Source organism: Atractosteus spatula, chromosome 1 (genome assembly GCF_055471065.1).
Source record: "Atractosteus spatula isolate fAtrSpa1 chromosome 1, fAtrSpa1.hap1, whole genome shotgun sequence".
NCBI classification, from domain to species: Eukaryota; Metazoa; Chordata; class Actinopteri; order Semionotiformes; family Lepisosteidae; genus Atractosteus; species Atractosteus spatula.
This window is the reverse complement of record NC_142706.1, coordinates 64,229,697-64,242,805: the sequence shown is the minus strand read 5'-3', so window position 1 is coordinate 64,242,805 and position 13,109 is coordinate 64,229,697. Positions and strand designations below refer to the sequence as shown.

General features: G+C 46.9%; 1 protein-coding gene across 1 annotated transcript; it reads left to right on the top strand.

Moving 5' to 3' along the window:
• The first annotated feature begins 1,670 nt into the window (after nucleotides 1-1,670).
• LOC148841546 (uncharacterized) lies at nucleotides 1,671-7,985 on the top strand. The gene is made up of 6 exons (XM_088921183.1): nucleotides 1,671-1,682; nucleotides 2,341-2,552; nucleotides 2,808-2,940; nucleotides 3,854-3,958; nucleotides 5,063-5,203; nucleotides 6,665-7,985. Exons 1-6 carry the CDS (start codon nucleotides 1,671-1,673, stop codon nucleotides 6,839-6,841), a joined length of 780 nt encoding a protein of 259 aa, XP_088777309.1. The 3' UTR covers nucleotides 6,842-7,985.
• Nucleotides 7,986-13,109: the final 5,124 nt, after the last annotated feature.

The window sequence follows — 13,109 nt, the reverse complement described above, 5'->3', positions numbered from 1 at the left end:
CGTGTTGAAGCTGCTTAAACCGAATTGCTAACCGTCTTGGCGAATATTTTCAAAAAAGCGTTGCAAAAAAACACGAATACATTGCCTATTAAAGTGAAAATAGAACCACTTTTTGTTTAATAATGCTCAGATCCCAATGAAAAAGATGTAGTTTTATCCTATATATGAAAACAAGAACTCCAGTTATGGTGCTTAAATGTACACATTATTGTGTCGTGACACCAATAATAGATGAGAGTTTAACCTCAAAGTACACGTTTTCCACAGTGTTTCAGTTTCAATACCAAGATATTCGAGCCGTTTCCTCAAGATTGATTATTGACTTATTTGAGGCCCGGAGTCTGGAGAATCGTTTTTAAACACCTCCTCGCCTAAAACAAAGTCAAATTTTACCATTTTCCATAGCTTATTGAGATCAGATTTTAGAAATCCTGTTACAGAATCGAAATAGCTAAACTTATGCTTCCTTAATGACCAGGCCACTTGTACTGTATGACATAGCGCACCTAGATAGTCAATCGGTATCTCACCATAATCGCCATCAAGTCCATTTCGTTGTCTTGACCTCACAAGACGCTCTAATTCCAAGGCGCCGCAGTCACGCTCTTTCAGGCGGCGGAAGTGACGAGAAAATGGTCGTTGGCGGCCGCCGGTTTCCTTGCGGGAACCGAGCGACGCGAGAGCCCTGAGCCAGGGCACCACCGCCCAACTTCCCGTCGAGTGTGTCGTCACACCTTCCCCAGCTTCGTCGGTCCTCGCCATTCGTCACCCTGGCTTTGAGCCATGGAAACAGTGAGGTGACCCATTAGCGACAGAATGTCCTATTTGCGATGAAAGGCAGTAAATGAATCCTTGTCACAGTTCTGTACTCAATAATCACCGTCTCCGGGAATGCCCCCTAATCCGTGACCCCCTAGTTTTTAAACACAATAAAAGACGAATGTATTGTATATACTGTAGACCTGTCGCTAATGTTGCTGCAGTTAGAAAAACAACTGCGTTTAAACCTTATTCATCTTTACCGGGTATCGAATCCACCACGTTAGTGTGTGTTTTCATCTCATACAACATTGGGGTTAGGGGTGTACGTGTCGTATTACAATTATTTTTTAATCTCTTGGGTTATAAAAATGTCAATCCGCCCTTAATAACGACGAATAATGCAATAACCACTGGCCTACAGTTACCATAAGCTCGAAAGGCTCGCGTTTTTTCCCCCTGCCTCGACAGTCTTTACATTTTCTTTAAGGAGCTTGAAATACTTAAGAGACACAGCGACAGAGACGCTGAGAAAATGAAACTTTTTTTTTTATTTCCAGCAGCGCCGCTTCGCAGTACACCTGTCGGGCTCGGCGCGGGGAAACTCCTGGCGTGTACCTCATCGTGAGTCACCCTGCTACTGCAAACCCTATAAATTCGGGCTATGCACCTTCGGGACGATATCAATCTCTGCTGCGCCGCCTCCCTCGCCAAGCTCAGGTGTAGCGGAACCAGAAGAGTCACAAAGCGGAGGAACAGTCGCGATGCCCTCACCGTCCGGAGCTGGCGCTGCTCTGCTGGTCTGCCTCGTCCTGGGCTTGACAGGGCTCGGAGAGGGGCGCGGGGACTCCATTAAGGAATGGGACAAGTTCAAGACGTATTCTGTGGAGCTGAACGGGCTGGCGAGACAGATGGCCAAAATGGTAAGCACCAGCCTTCTTATTCTTAACGTTACTGTCGTGGTGGCGGTGTACAAGTAACCGTTTATTATAGTTGATTTAAAACGGACAGACACCGGGGTTTTCGAAATTCTGTGGCAATCTAATCGCGTGAGAAAACATTAATCCGGTTAAAACCTGGAAAGCTGAACGGCTCCGCCACAAATTCGTGCACACGGTTCTGGTCTTACCTGTTAAATACGAGCCATGTGTAAATCTAACGGATACAGAGCATTCAAAGCATCAGGGTCCTGTACAAAAATGCTTTCAAACACGCGTTTGACATCAAACCTTCATACACCAAAGACTTTCCCTGGAAATGTGGGGCTGTCTTCTTATTTTGACTGGAGTTTTTTTTTTACATTGAACGTTGTATACAGAGACCGTTATTCGTTTAAAAAAAAACAACAGCAACGTATAATTAAGGTATAAGTGCCGAACAATAATTCGCAGTACACTTAAAAAAACGTAATTAAACACTGTAGAAATAACAGGCGACGAGAGGTTTTTGAGTATTGTTAACGGCACCTCTAGCTTGCGTTTTCAGATCACCTCCTAGGTCATTTAGAGTACTTACAAAGAGCACGACCTGTCACAAGCGACGACTGACAAACTCCCTACGCCCTTACGTTCAACCGCCTAGGGTTTGGAGCCCCGCTTGTCTTCGCTCGTCGTGCGATCGCCCGCTCCACACCCCTCGTCAGAAGGAAGCCGACTCCTGCCGGCAGCCGCGGCGATCCTGAACGAATCCAGGGGGCTCGGAGCGCCGGTCAGGGACGCACCTCGGGCAGGACGCAGTCGCGGGCGCAGCGAACTGAAAGGGGGCGATGAAGGCAGCCAGCACGGTCCGCGGACGTTAGCAGGAAACCGGAGTGCCCAGAGAAACCACAACAAACTCCTCACTTATGGAGCCATAGTCTAGAATCGCACCCAGAAGCCGAAAACTGGAGGCTGTGGCGCTTACCGCTACGCCAAGGTACAGCTCCCCCCCTCTCAGCACCGACTAGATTTTTCAAACTTCGAATAAGCGTTTGAAACCACTTCAACCCGAGGCTCGCGTCTGACTACATCAGAGCCGCTCAACAGCTCTTCTCCGCTCCTGATGCGCAGGCGCTCCGATGTGGATTTTGCAGATGCAGATTCTTGGACGTCCGTGTTTACCTCCGACGGCGTCACGTGGCTGAGCTCCGATTCTGGAAGGGCTCTGTCGAGGAATGGGACTGCTCGCGCTCTCCAGTGCTCAGTTCTGCTTTGCGATTCTCACGGTTTCGCTCTGGGGTCCGGCGCAAAGCTGGAAGTCGGGAGCGCGGCTGGGTCCCGGGATTCCTTCACATTCTACCCCTTACACGCGCTGCCACGCTCCCACTCCCACCCCTGAGCTTGAGATAGCGCTCCCTGCCGCCACGGGCTTTCGTACAGCTCCGGTCACGGCGAAAGAACAGCGTTCTACTGCTTTTAGGAAGCGACGTTCCGCAAATCTAACATAGTGCGTTAAAACCGACGCTTCAGGCGCAACGCTTTCTAACAAGAATGGCTGGTAGTTTTGGACACCCGCCTAAATGAAATGAGCCTCTTGCAGCTAAATGTTCAAATTTACGCACAATAGAGGTTCGCTTCAGCGTATCATCTAGTAGATCCGCAAACGATATTTTTTCACCGGATTTATGCCGATTTTCTACATTTTACTCACGGAACTTGCTTTGTCGCTGTTCTATCCTGCACATATCTGTTGGTTTCACTGCGCTTTGCTATACATTACCCACCAGCCCCACAGACATCTGTCCAACATGGAGGACGGGCGGCGGCAAACTTGTTTTAAAGACAGTGTGACATCAGCAGAGCGGGTCATGTTGTGTTACTGGTTCATGTGCTGATTGTAGCTGGAAACAGTTTTAAAGCTGGTATTACAGCTCATGGGTGCACAGCCGAGTGGCCACTGTGAGATTAATCGTCCCGTTCTGACTTAACCTGGTGTAAAACTGGGCTTTTAGATCTAAGTGTGTGGGACTGAAATCGCTGCGGAACCTGCTGTTTTATAAAGAGGGCTCCCCTCTCCGGCTTGGCAGGGATGACAGACAGCTCCCTGGGTCAGCGTGCTCCGCGGCTCCGATACTCCAACACTTTTCCGCTTCACCATGTGCCCTTGTCTTTCCCAGCTCCCCGTCAAGTCCCGGCTCAGTCATCAGGATGTCAAGGGCGGTGTCCTGTTGGTGGAGAGCGCAGACAGATGCGACCCGCTGAGCCTGAAGTCTGATCCCGAGGTAAGTGTACCGAAACCCCCCCCCCCCCCCCCCGCACTTTTCTGGCACACGTGCTAATATGCACCGGAGCCAGGTTCCAAGCCTGGGCTGCGGCCGTCAGCTGTTTCTTTATACTGGGCTCCTCTGCTTCGACCCGGGTTTAAAGTTCAGCCCCAGCTCCCGCATGGCTGTCTGGTGAGGTGAGGTTCTGCTGGAAAGTGCTTTGGGGTTTCTTTATTGTTTTAGCACCAGGTCTGGTGCAAGCGATCACATGACTCCTATCCTGGAGTCCTTGCACTGGCTTCCTGTCAAATTCCGTGTGGACTTTAAAATCCTCATGCTCACCTATAAGGCTCTGCATGGCTTGGCACCTCAGTACCTGTGTGAGCTATTATCGCCCTACTCCCCACCTCGCAACCTTCGCTCTTCTAATTCTGCTCTCCTAACTGTCCCCCAAGCCCGTCTACACTCTGTGGGTGACAGGGCCTTCTCCTTCTGTGCCCCAAAGCTCTGGAACTCTCTCCCCAAGGATATCAGAGAGTCACCTTCTCTAAACTCCTTCAAATCCAGACTCAAAACCTTCTTGTTTAGAAGAGCCTTTACTGAACTGGTTCCAATCTTTACCCCTCTGCTCCTACTACACTTAGTACCACCATCCATGCTCTCCTCTGTGTATTGTAATTGTGTTTTATCTTGTGTATTCTTTTTATTTATTGTTGTTGTCATTCTGTAAAGCGCTTTGAGAATCCACCTTTAAAGGCGCTATATAAAATAAAGTTTATTATTATTTATTATTTATAAGTGCCTGCTGGTTCGTCTCATTCATCTGAAATCATGTGGAATTAAAGGCGCACTGACCTCACACGCCTTAGGTAATCAGAAACCTGGCTATGTGCCATTACACAGGACGTGCTGACACTGTATAAACCAGGTCATTGTGCAATCAGGTGTAAGGGCTTCTCATAAACCTGCTGTGGATTTTGTCAATAAAAACAGCCGCTGCAGCTGTCTCCGTGAATGTAGGAAACAGAGACGCCCATCCCTTCTTGGAGGGCATCTCACGGTTGCACAGGTCACTCTCGGCTGACCTCGGTCCGGCCCTACTGACCAGCCCCTCTCTTCCAGCCCTGTCTGAGCAAGATCGCCGGCGCTCTCCAGAACTACTCCAGGCTCTTTGGGGATCGTGACCTGTTCCAGGACTCCCCTTGGAAAGAGTTGGCTCAGCAGGTGACCACAGTGATAGAACACCTCCTTGGACTACTTGGGGTGAGTAAACCCAGCAGGCTGAACTGCTCACACAATCGCAAAGGCTGCTGCAGTCTGTAGGCTGGTTATGATTAAGAGAGTTTCAGCTGGGGTTCAGTATACTTCGAGCCCAGTGAAGTAGCAGGGTGATGCGTATAGAATATAGGCTCTTGATCAATTTCAGCCTGCACCTAACAGTTGCACACAAAGCCAGCTATGAATCTCCATCTGCACAGCCTCTCTGGATGAAAAGATAGCTCACTGGGAACACAGATAGCTACAGGACAGGATCCTCTGTCACTGCCCACTACTAGTGTCTGACACCACTCTGTACAGTGTATGAACAGCCCCTATAGGATTCGAACAGGAATCCTACTGTATATAACACAGGGTAGGAGTTTGTTTCTCACAGGAAACCCAGACTCACTGTGGCTTGCTTTCTGCCTAGAGCAGGGGTCTCCCAGATTAAGTTGTTCTCAAAGGTCACCTGTTACTTAAAAAGCAGGAATGTTTAAACAATCAATCAATTAAGAAAGTATTCTTTCAAAGAAACAAACACAGACTTTTCAGAAACAGAGGATATTGTTGAGATTCGTGTTACTTAATGGAACATCACCTGTCTAATTGTTCGTATTTAAATGGTCTCAGGCCTTTAGAAATGGATGATTTTAAGGCTTGACTGGGGCTCTGCAGGACCAGACCTGGAGACCCCTCCGCTAGTGAATGTGCAAATTTACACGAGAGCCCTGATGGTGCAGTTCCTTGTCTAAACATTTGAAATTATAAGTAACTTTCTAATGTCAGAGCGCACAGTAGATATAGTCAGCCTAGTGGTGCACAACACCAGTCCTGGGGGCTGCAGTGTAGCTGGGTTTTCATTCCTTCACGTACTCGGTGAGCAGAAAATGACCTTAATAGGCTCAACCGGACCTGCTGGAAACTGGAATGATGCACCATTTTGGCAGTCCTTACGTATCCGAGCAGATTTGGCAGTTAGTGTGGGTTTTTGTGATCACTTTACTGCTTCTGGCTCACTTCTGGAAATCAGACAGGAGGCGATGTGAAACATTCCCAGCCTTATTACAAAATTGCTTATTTCAACAGAGCTCTGGTATCTGATCTCACTGATAGTCTGTAAATCCTTTTGACTGCATCTTCTACATGACTGTTGTGTTATTATATCCCCCCCCCCACACACACACAGTCAAAAAGGACACAATCAAAGGGTTGTTTCTCCTGTGTTGTGGAAAGAAAACCAAGCAAAGGTCTTCAGAAAAAGCAGAAGTGAAGTCCTGGTTTCATATATTGTATCAGTATTTTAATGTTTTTATGGCTATAATTATTACTGCCTAATAATAATATTGCAAGTCTTGGCAGAGCAGGGGCAGGGGGCCTGTTGGAAGGCTGTAGGTTAAAAGGGGGTCTCTAGCCCAAAAGAAAGAGCGTGAGGCTCCTAACCTGCTGTCTGATCTGTTTTTGCAGAAGCCGGTCTCCAGGGGGAGCCTGCTGGGGCAGGAGAGCAGGTGGATGTTCTGGCAGCTGCAGCAGTACAGTGTGGAACGGCTGCTGTCCTTCTCCACCATCGCAGCGCGCGTCTTCAGCCCCGGCGACCCCGCCACGCACGACGCCGGCTCCCAGGACAGCTGCCCCCCCAGCTAAAACCGCCGGCAAAGAGAGACGAGTTCAGTATTACACCCCCAGGAGGAGCTGAGCAGCTCCAGCTTCCCCCGAAACCTGCTGCCCAACAGTGTTGTTATTGTCAGGACTGCGGTTTACGAAGTGCAGTCTGTCTGGATGTTACAATCCATAGGCGGGGACTCGCACCATTGCAGTTTACTCTTGGCAAGTACTGCTTGTAGCAAAATGGCCTAGTAGAGCATAGTAAACTATAGTGCAGAATTGTGACCTATAGTACAGAACAGTAAAGTATAGTGCATCATAGTGAGTAATAGTGCTGAATAGTAAACTATAGTACAGAACATTAAATTATAGTGCATCACAGTGAGTAATAGTGCAGAATGGTAAACTATAGTACAGAACAGTGGATAATAGTGCAGAATAGTAAACTATAGTGCATCACAGTGAGTAAAAGTGCAGAATAGTAACCTATAACACAGGGCAGTCAACTATAGTGCATAAAAGTAATAGTGTATATTACCAATGCACATTTTTTTCGTAAAGCTTTCAGTCAGATTAGTCTTCCTCTTATTTAAAAAAATAACAGTCATTAACTTATTTATTTATTAGCAGCAATAAATAGGACAGTAACTGCTGGTGGCAAGACTTGCTTATAGCAAAGGATGTGACAGCTATCCGGAGAGCTACCCTGCACATGGACTTGTAACATTTACCCAGCCTGCAAAACACATTGTAAACTTAATTAACACCTTTCATATGCCAAAAAAGTTAAACCTCTTGAGTTTAGGAGGTTATACTGTAAGTTAGTTTTTTCCTGCTGACGTTTAATCTCTGGAGGTAATGTTAGTATTTCTCAATACAATAATCCTTTTTACATTGTTGTCCCAATTCCTACGTTTGCTTTGCTGGGGGTCACATTATACAGCTATAGGGTTTGAGGGTTTTTTATCAAATATATGTGGGCTATTCTATTTATTTATTAAAGTGCATATTTATTGGTCTATTTATTATGTTATTTTTATGGTTACCATACAGCTTATATGGCATGTTCTTTTTCTACAATGTATTTATTCAGTGATTTCTAGAAAATATTTATTTATATTACAGCCTAAGCATATATTTATATGGAAAACATAAATAAAACAGCTTCTGAAAATGAAAACTATTGGGTGAGTGTCTTGTCTTTTGTTAATGATTTTCATCTTGATTGACAAGGGAATATCATCAAGAATCTCACAAGACAGAGGAAAAGAAAGAGTTGTGCCTCAGGTAGCTGGACAAAACACGACAAAGGCCTAAATCAGATTATTCTTATACTATTCATCCTTTTTCTAATTGAGGGGAATATGGCAGTATACACCCTGGGCAGGACACCAGTCCATCGCAGGGCAGACACACACAGACACACACTCACACCAGGGCAATGTTCCCAGAAGCTAACTAACCTGCCAGCATGTCTGTGGACTGTGGAAGAACATCAGAGTACCTGATGACTACAGGAAGAACATACAAACTCCATATGGACAGCACCCCAGCTCTGGAATTGAACCCAGAGCTCCAGTGCTGTGAGGCAGCAATGTTAACCACTGTACCACCATGCTGCCCTGTTAGCTTTCTCTCTCACAGTAAATTCCCTGCTGCCAATTTAGTCAGTGTTTAGCACTGTTATCTTGCAGTGCTGAGGCCCTGGTTCAATTCCAGACCTGGGGTGCTGTCAATCTGTGTGGAATTTGTATGCTGTCCCTGTGTTTGTGTGGGTTTCCTCTGGGTGCTCTGGTTTCCTAATACAGTCCAAGGACATGCAGGTAGAACAACAGGCTTTTGAGAAAAAGCATGTTTGTGTCTGTCTGTCTGTCTGTCTGTCTGCCTTGTGATGGACCTGTGTCCTGTCCAGACAGAGAACTGCATGAGTGCTCTGGATGCAGCATAACTCTGTGACAAGGAATCCTTTTTCAAACCCAAAAGAAATACACCAACATTATTATCACTATCGTGATTATGTGCCTGGAAAATGATTACAGTCGTCGTCTTAAAAGCACGGAGCATGTCTGAAAAACCCACTGGCAGCTAAGATGACAGAAGTGTTTCCCAGGAAGACGTGCTGCCCTTGAAGGAAACTTGAACTTGAATATCAGCTGGGCGTCCCAAATTTAAAATCAAATGGAATAATAACACAAGAACTAATGTTCAAATTAAGATCAGATCACTTTATTGGCCATATACAATTTCTTGTATTAGGAATTTGTCTTTTCACAGACCCCAGCTTGCTCTTCATGAGACACACAGACTGGGAGAGAAGCTTGGGGTCAGAGCACAGGGTCAGCCATTTATACAGCACCCCTGGAGCAGTTGGGGTTAAGGGCCTTGCTCAGGGGCCCAATGGAGTAGGATTCCTCTGCCGGCTGTAGCATTTGAACCAGCAACCTTCCAGCCACAGGCGCAGATCCTTAGCCACAGAGCCACTGCTCTGCCCCAGTGGCTCTGTAAGGACTCCGATCAAGAGCGGTCTTGCTGCACCCCAGAACACACGGGACAGAGAGCCTGGTGGGGGTCAGCAGGCAAACTCTTGAGACCTAAGGAAACAATCGGGTGAGCTGGTCTTTTATTTAAACGATAAAGTCAAAAGCAATCAAGCCCAGAAGTTGGTGAACACTGCTTGACCCTGCGGCCCACAGCAGGCGATGGATTAATAATAGTGACGGGATGTGCAGTGGAATCATAAAGAAGCCATCACAGAGTCAACAGGAGGACGCGAGGGTATGAATGTACCCATGACCCTCTTGTCGTGCCTCCCGCAAGGCTATCATTTGCAATAACTAATTACCTTCTGGAAGGGGGATGAGGTGCCACGAGAGTTAGAACCTTGTGTGTTTTTATCCTAGCCTGGTTTTCATTCCCAGCTCCACCTCCAATGTAGCCAACCGTCTGTACCGGTTTTCTGATTAGGGGGCTCGTGCTCTTGTCCTTCCTTGATTTGCAAGTACATCTTACTCTCCACATCAGATAATCCAGATAACGGTGGTGATGATGATGATGATGATGGTGATATAAACTCCAGTCTCCAGGCGCTCTGGTCTCTCTGCAACAGAGATGATATCGTCATCAAACCAGCAGACAAAGAGGCACTGTTGTGCTGTGGCGTAAGGACCTATATATCTTTGAAGCCTCTAGACAACTAACTGACACTTCTGCCTACCTCCCTCTCCAACAGGACCCTACCACTGACTACCAAAAGCAAGTGGTATCCACCATCTCCCTTCTTATCATCCTGGCTCATCATTGAACATCCACAGGTATCTCAATTTGACCTCCTCCCCAAAATCCACAAACCGGACACCCCTGGACACCCCATTGGCGGAGTGGTGGCTCTGTGGCTAAGGATCTGCATCTGTGGCTGGAAGGTTGCTGGTTCAAATCCTGCAGCTGGCAGAGGAATCCTACTCTGTTGGGCAAGGCCCTTAACCCCAGCTGCTGCAGGGGTACTGTACAATGGCTGATCCTGTGCTCTGACCCCAGGCTCTCTCCCTATCTGTGTGTCTCATGGAGAGCAAGCTGGGGTATGTGAAAAGACGAATTCCTAATGCAAGAAATTGTATAGGGTTAATAAAGTGATGTTATTGTATCAGCATGCAACTGTCTGACTACTTACATCCTGGCCTTTCTCGACAGCCTCATGAGAGCGCTGGCTGAAGGTCTCCCTTCATACATCAAGGAGATCAATCACGCGCTCCAACTTTTTAATGATTTCCAATTTCAGGGCCCTGAATGCTACATTTTGACCATGGACATCACATCTCTTTACACCTTCATTCCCCATAATGACGGCCTTACAGCCCTCAAGCACATGCTGGACAAACGCACAGTGCTTGATCCACCCACCCACACCCTGGTACGCCTTGCAGAACTGGTTCTCACACTGAATGAATTCTCATTCAATAACCTTTTTTACCAACAGGTTAGTGGGGTCGCCATGGGCACTAGAATGGGACCCAGCTATGCCAATATTTTTGTCGGCTGGGTAGAAGAACACTTCTTCGCTTCCTACACTGGCTATGTCCCTGAGCTCTACAAGCGATACATTGATGACTGCGTCGGTGCCGCCACATGCTGTAACGACCAGCTTGAGCACTTTCTGCATCATTTCACCAACTTCCACCCGTCCCTCAAATATACGGTTAACATATCTTCCACTACCCTTCCGTTTCTAGACATCAACTTCTCCATCAACTACCCCCGACTCTCTACTTCGGTCTATTACAAACCCACGGATTCACACAGCTATCTCTCTTATAGCTCGTTTCACCCCAAACATACTAAAAACTCTCTCCCTTTTTCACAGTTCCTTCGGCTACGACGACGATGACATCGACTTCGAGAACCAAGCCCTCAAAATGTACTCTTTTTTCACCAACAGAGGATAGCCCAGCAGTGTTATTGACAGGGCCCTTGCCCAAGCCAAAAACACCCCTCGGACCATCAACTCAATCAGGAACTCCCACTGTAACAACCGCATTCCTTTGGTGCTTCCTTACCACCCTAACACACTTCCTATCCCCAGGACTGTGAACGACAGCTTTCCTATCCTACAGGATGATCCCTCCATTGGGGCCCTCTTTTCTGACTGCCCCATCATCTCATATCGCCGACCAGCTAATTTGCGCAACCTTCTTGTTCACAGCTCCCTTGACCGCCCTCAGCAACCATCCACACCAGACAATTTCCCCTGCAACAGAGCTCGCTGTTTCACCTGCAAGTATACATCCAACACCACACTCATTCAAGGCCCCTCAGGACAATTCCGGATCACGCAGCATTGTACCTCCAGCAACCTTATTTACTGTATCTCTTGCAGTAAATGCCCAGCCATCTACATTGGGGAAACAGGAAGGAGACTCGGATACCGCTTCAGAGAACACGTCAGGGCTGTGAAGATTAAAGATCTCTCCAAGCCCATTGTTTCTCATTTCACCTCTGACGGCCACGACCACTCTAATCTCTGTCTGTTTTCTCAAAGATGGTTTTCCGAACTCATACATATCAGAAAGACTAAAGAAACTAAAACTACCCTGCAGCTAGGATCACACCTTCCCTCTTCTCTTAAAGACAGACAACTTTTCTTCTAAATTCTCTCTATTCATTGTAGGTTTCAATTCACACCTCGCTTCACCTATCCTGACTTCACACCTCTTGATTGGCCTCTCTTTCTGTCCCCTGCTCCTGCCCCTCGCTCCTCCTCTCTCCCAGCTTTTGTCCTCCCTCTAAATTACCTTTGCTTACTGCCCTGTCTTTCTCACACCTGAAGAAGGCTCCACGGCCTGAACGTTGCGTTTTATTTCTTCTCTTTTCAGCTTGGAATAAACCTATTACTTGTTCCTGTGCAGCCTACGCATGCTGACGCAGCTCCCACCTGAACTACTACATGATATTGTAACGCAACGGGGGCTCAGGCGGGCGCCCTTGCCGCATCAGGTCGGCCCCACACCGTCCGGGGCTCGAACCCGGGACTTCCGCGCCTCTCTGCAGCGACCCAGCCCCGTGAGCTAAAGAGAGATCTCTCTACAGCCCAGTAGCTGTAGTCCTGCTATCACAGGGAAGGGCGGTGACGTCACCTGCTCTGGTACGCCGGCTCTTACACAGTACCTGTCGGCCGTAAGCGTTACAATATAAACTATACAGACCTATGTTTTGGAGTTTGAAATATGCCCTATACATATCCACATCTGATAGGCCCAGATAACCACACAGTAAACACACACAGACCTCAGCTATGCACTGAAGAGGAAACCATAGCAGGTCTGTGTCATCAAACATTCCACGTTTAATTCAGCGCAATTTCAAACCTAGGCGGAAGCATTCTTTTGGTAATAGCTCAGGATTAGTCACATTCGCCTAACAAAATCAGTGATTAAAAATGCTTCCTTAATTTCATGTATTATTGTGGGGTTTTTTTCTTTTCTGGGGGGACAGTGGTAAGCAGAACTGTTTTTTTCCCCGAAGCTGAAGCTAAAAATCCCTCAGGTTGACAGACCCCGGCGTAGCCTCCAAAACTATCACTCATGCTGTCCGGTGTTCGCCCGGCAAACAGGAACTTGAGTTTTCATCACGTTTTTTTTTAATTTATGCATAAACAATAACAAAAATTAAAATACAAGCAAGAGTACATATAACATTTCAAGACAAAAACATCGTCAGGGGTACGTATTACAAAATAAATTCAAATTTTGAAAAACGTTTAAACAAATTAAATAAAGATAACGTCCGCACCGCTTTCATATTTTTACATTTTGAA

Excerpts from the sequence above, each read along its gene's own strand:
- LOC148841546 (XM_088921183.1), top strand. Across the intron at positions 3,959-5,062 it reads GCCTGAAGTCTGATCCCGAG|CCCTGTCTGAGCAAGATCGC; the intron begins GTAAGTGTACCG and ends CCTCTCTTCCAG. Across the intron at positions 5,204-6,664 it reads ACCTCCTTGGACTACTTGGG|AAGCCGGTCTCCAGGGGGAG; the intron begins GTGAGTAAACCC and ends CTGTTTTTGCAG.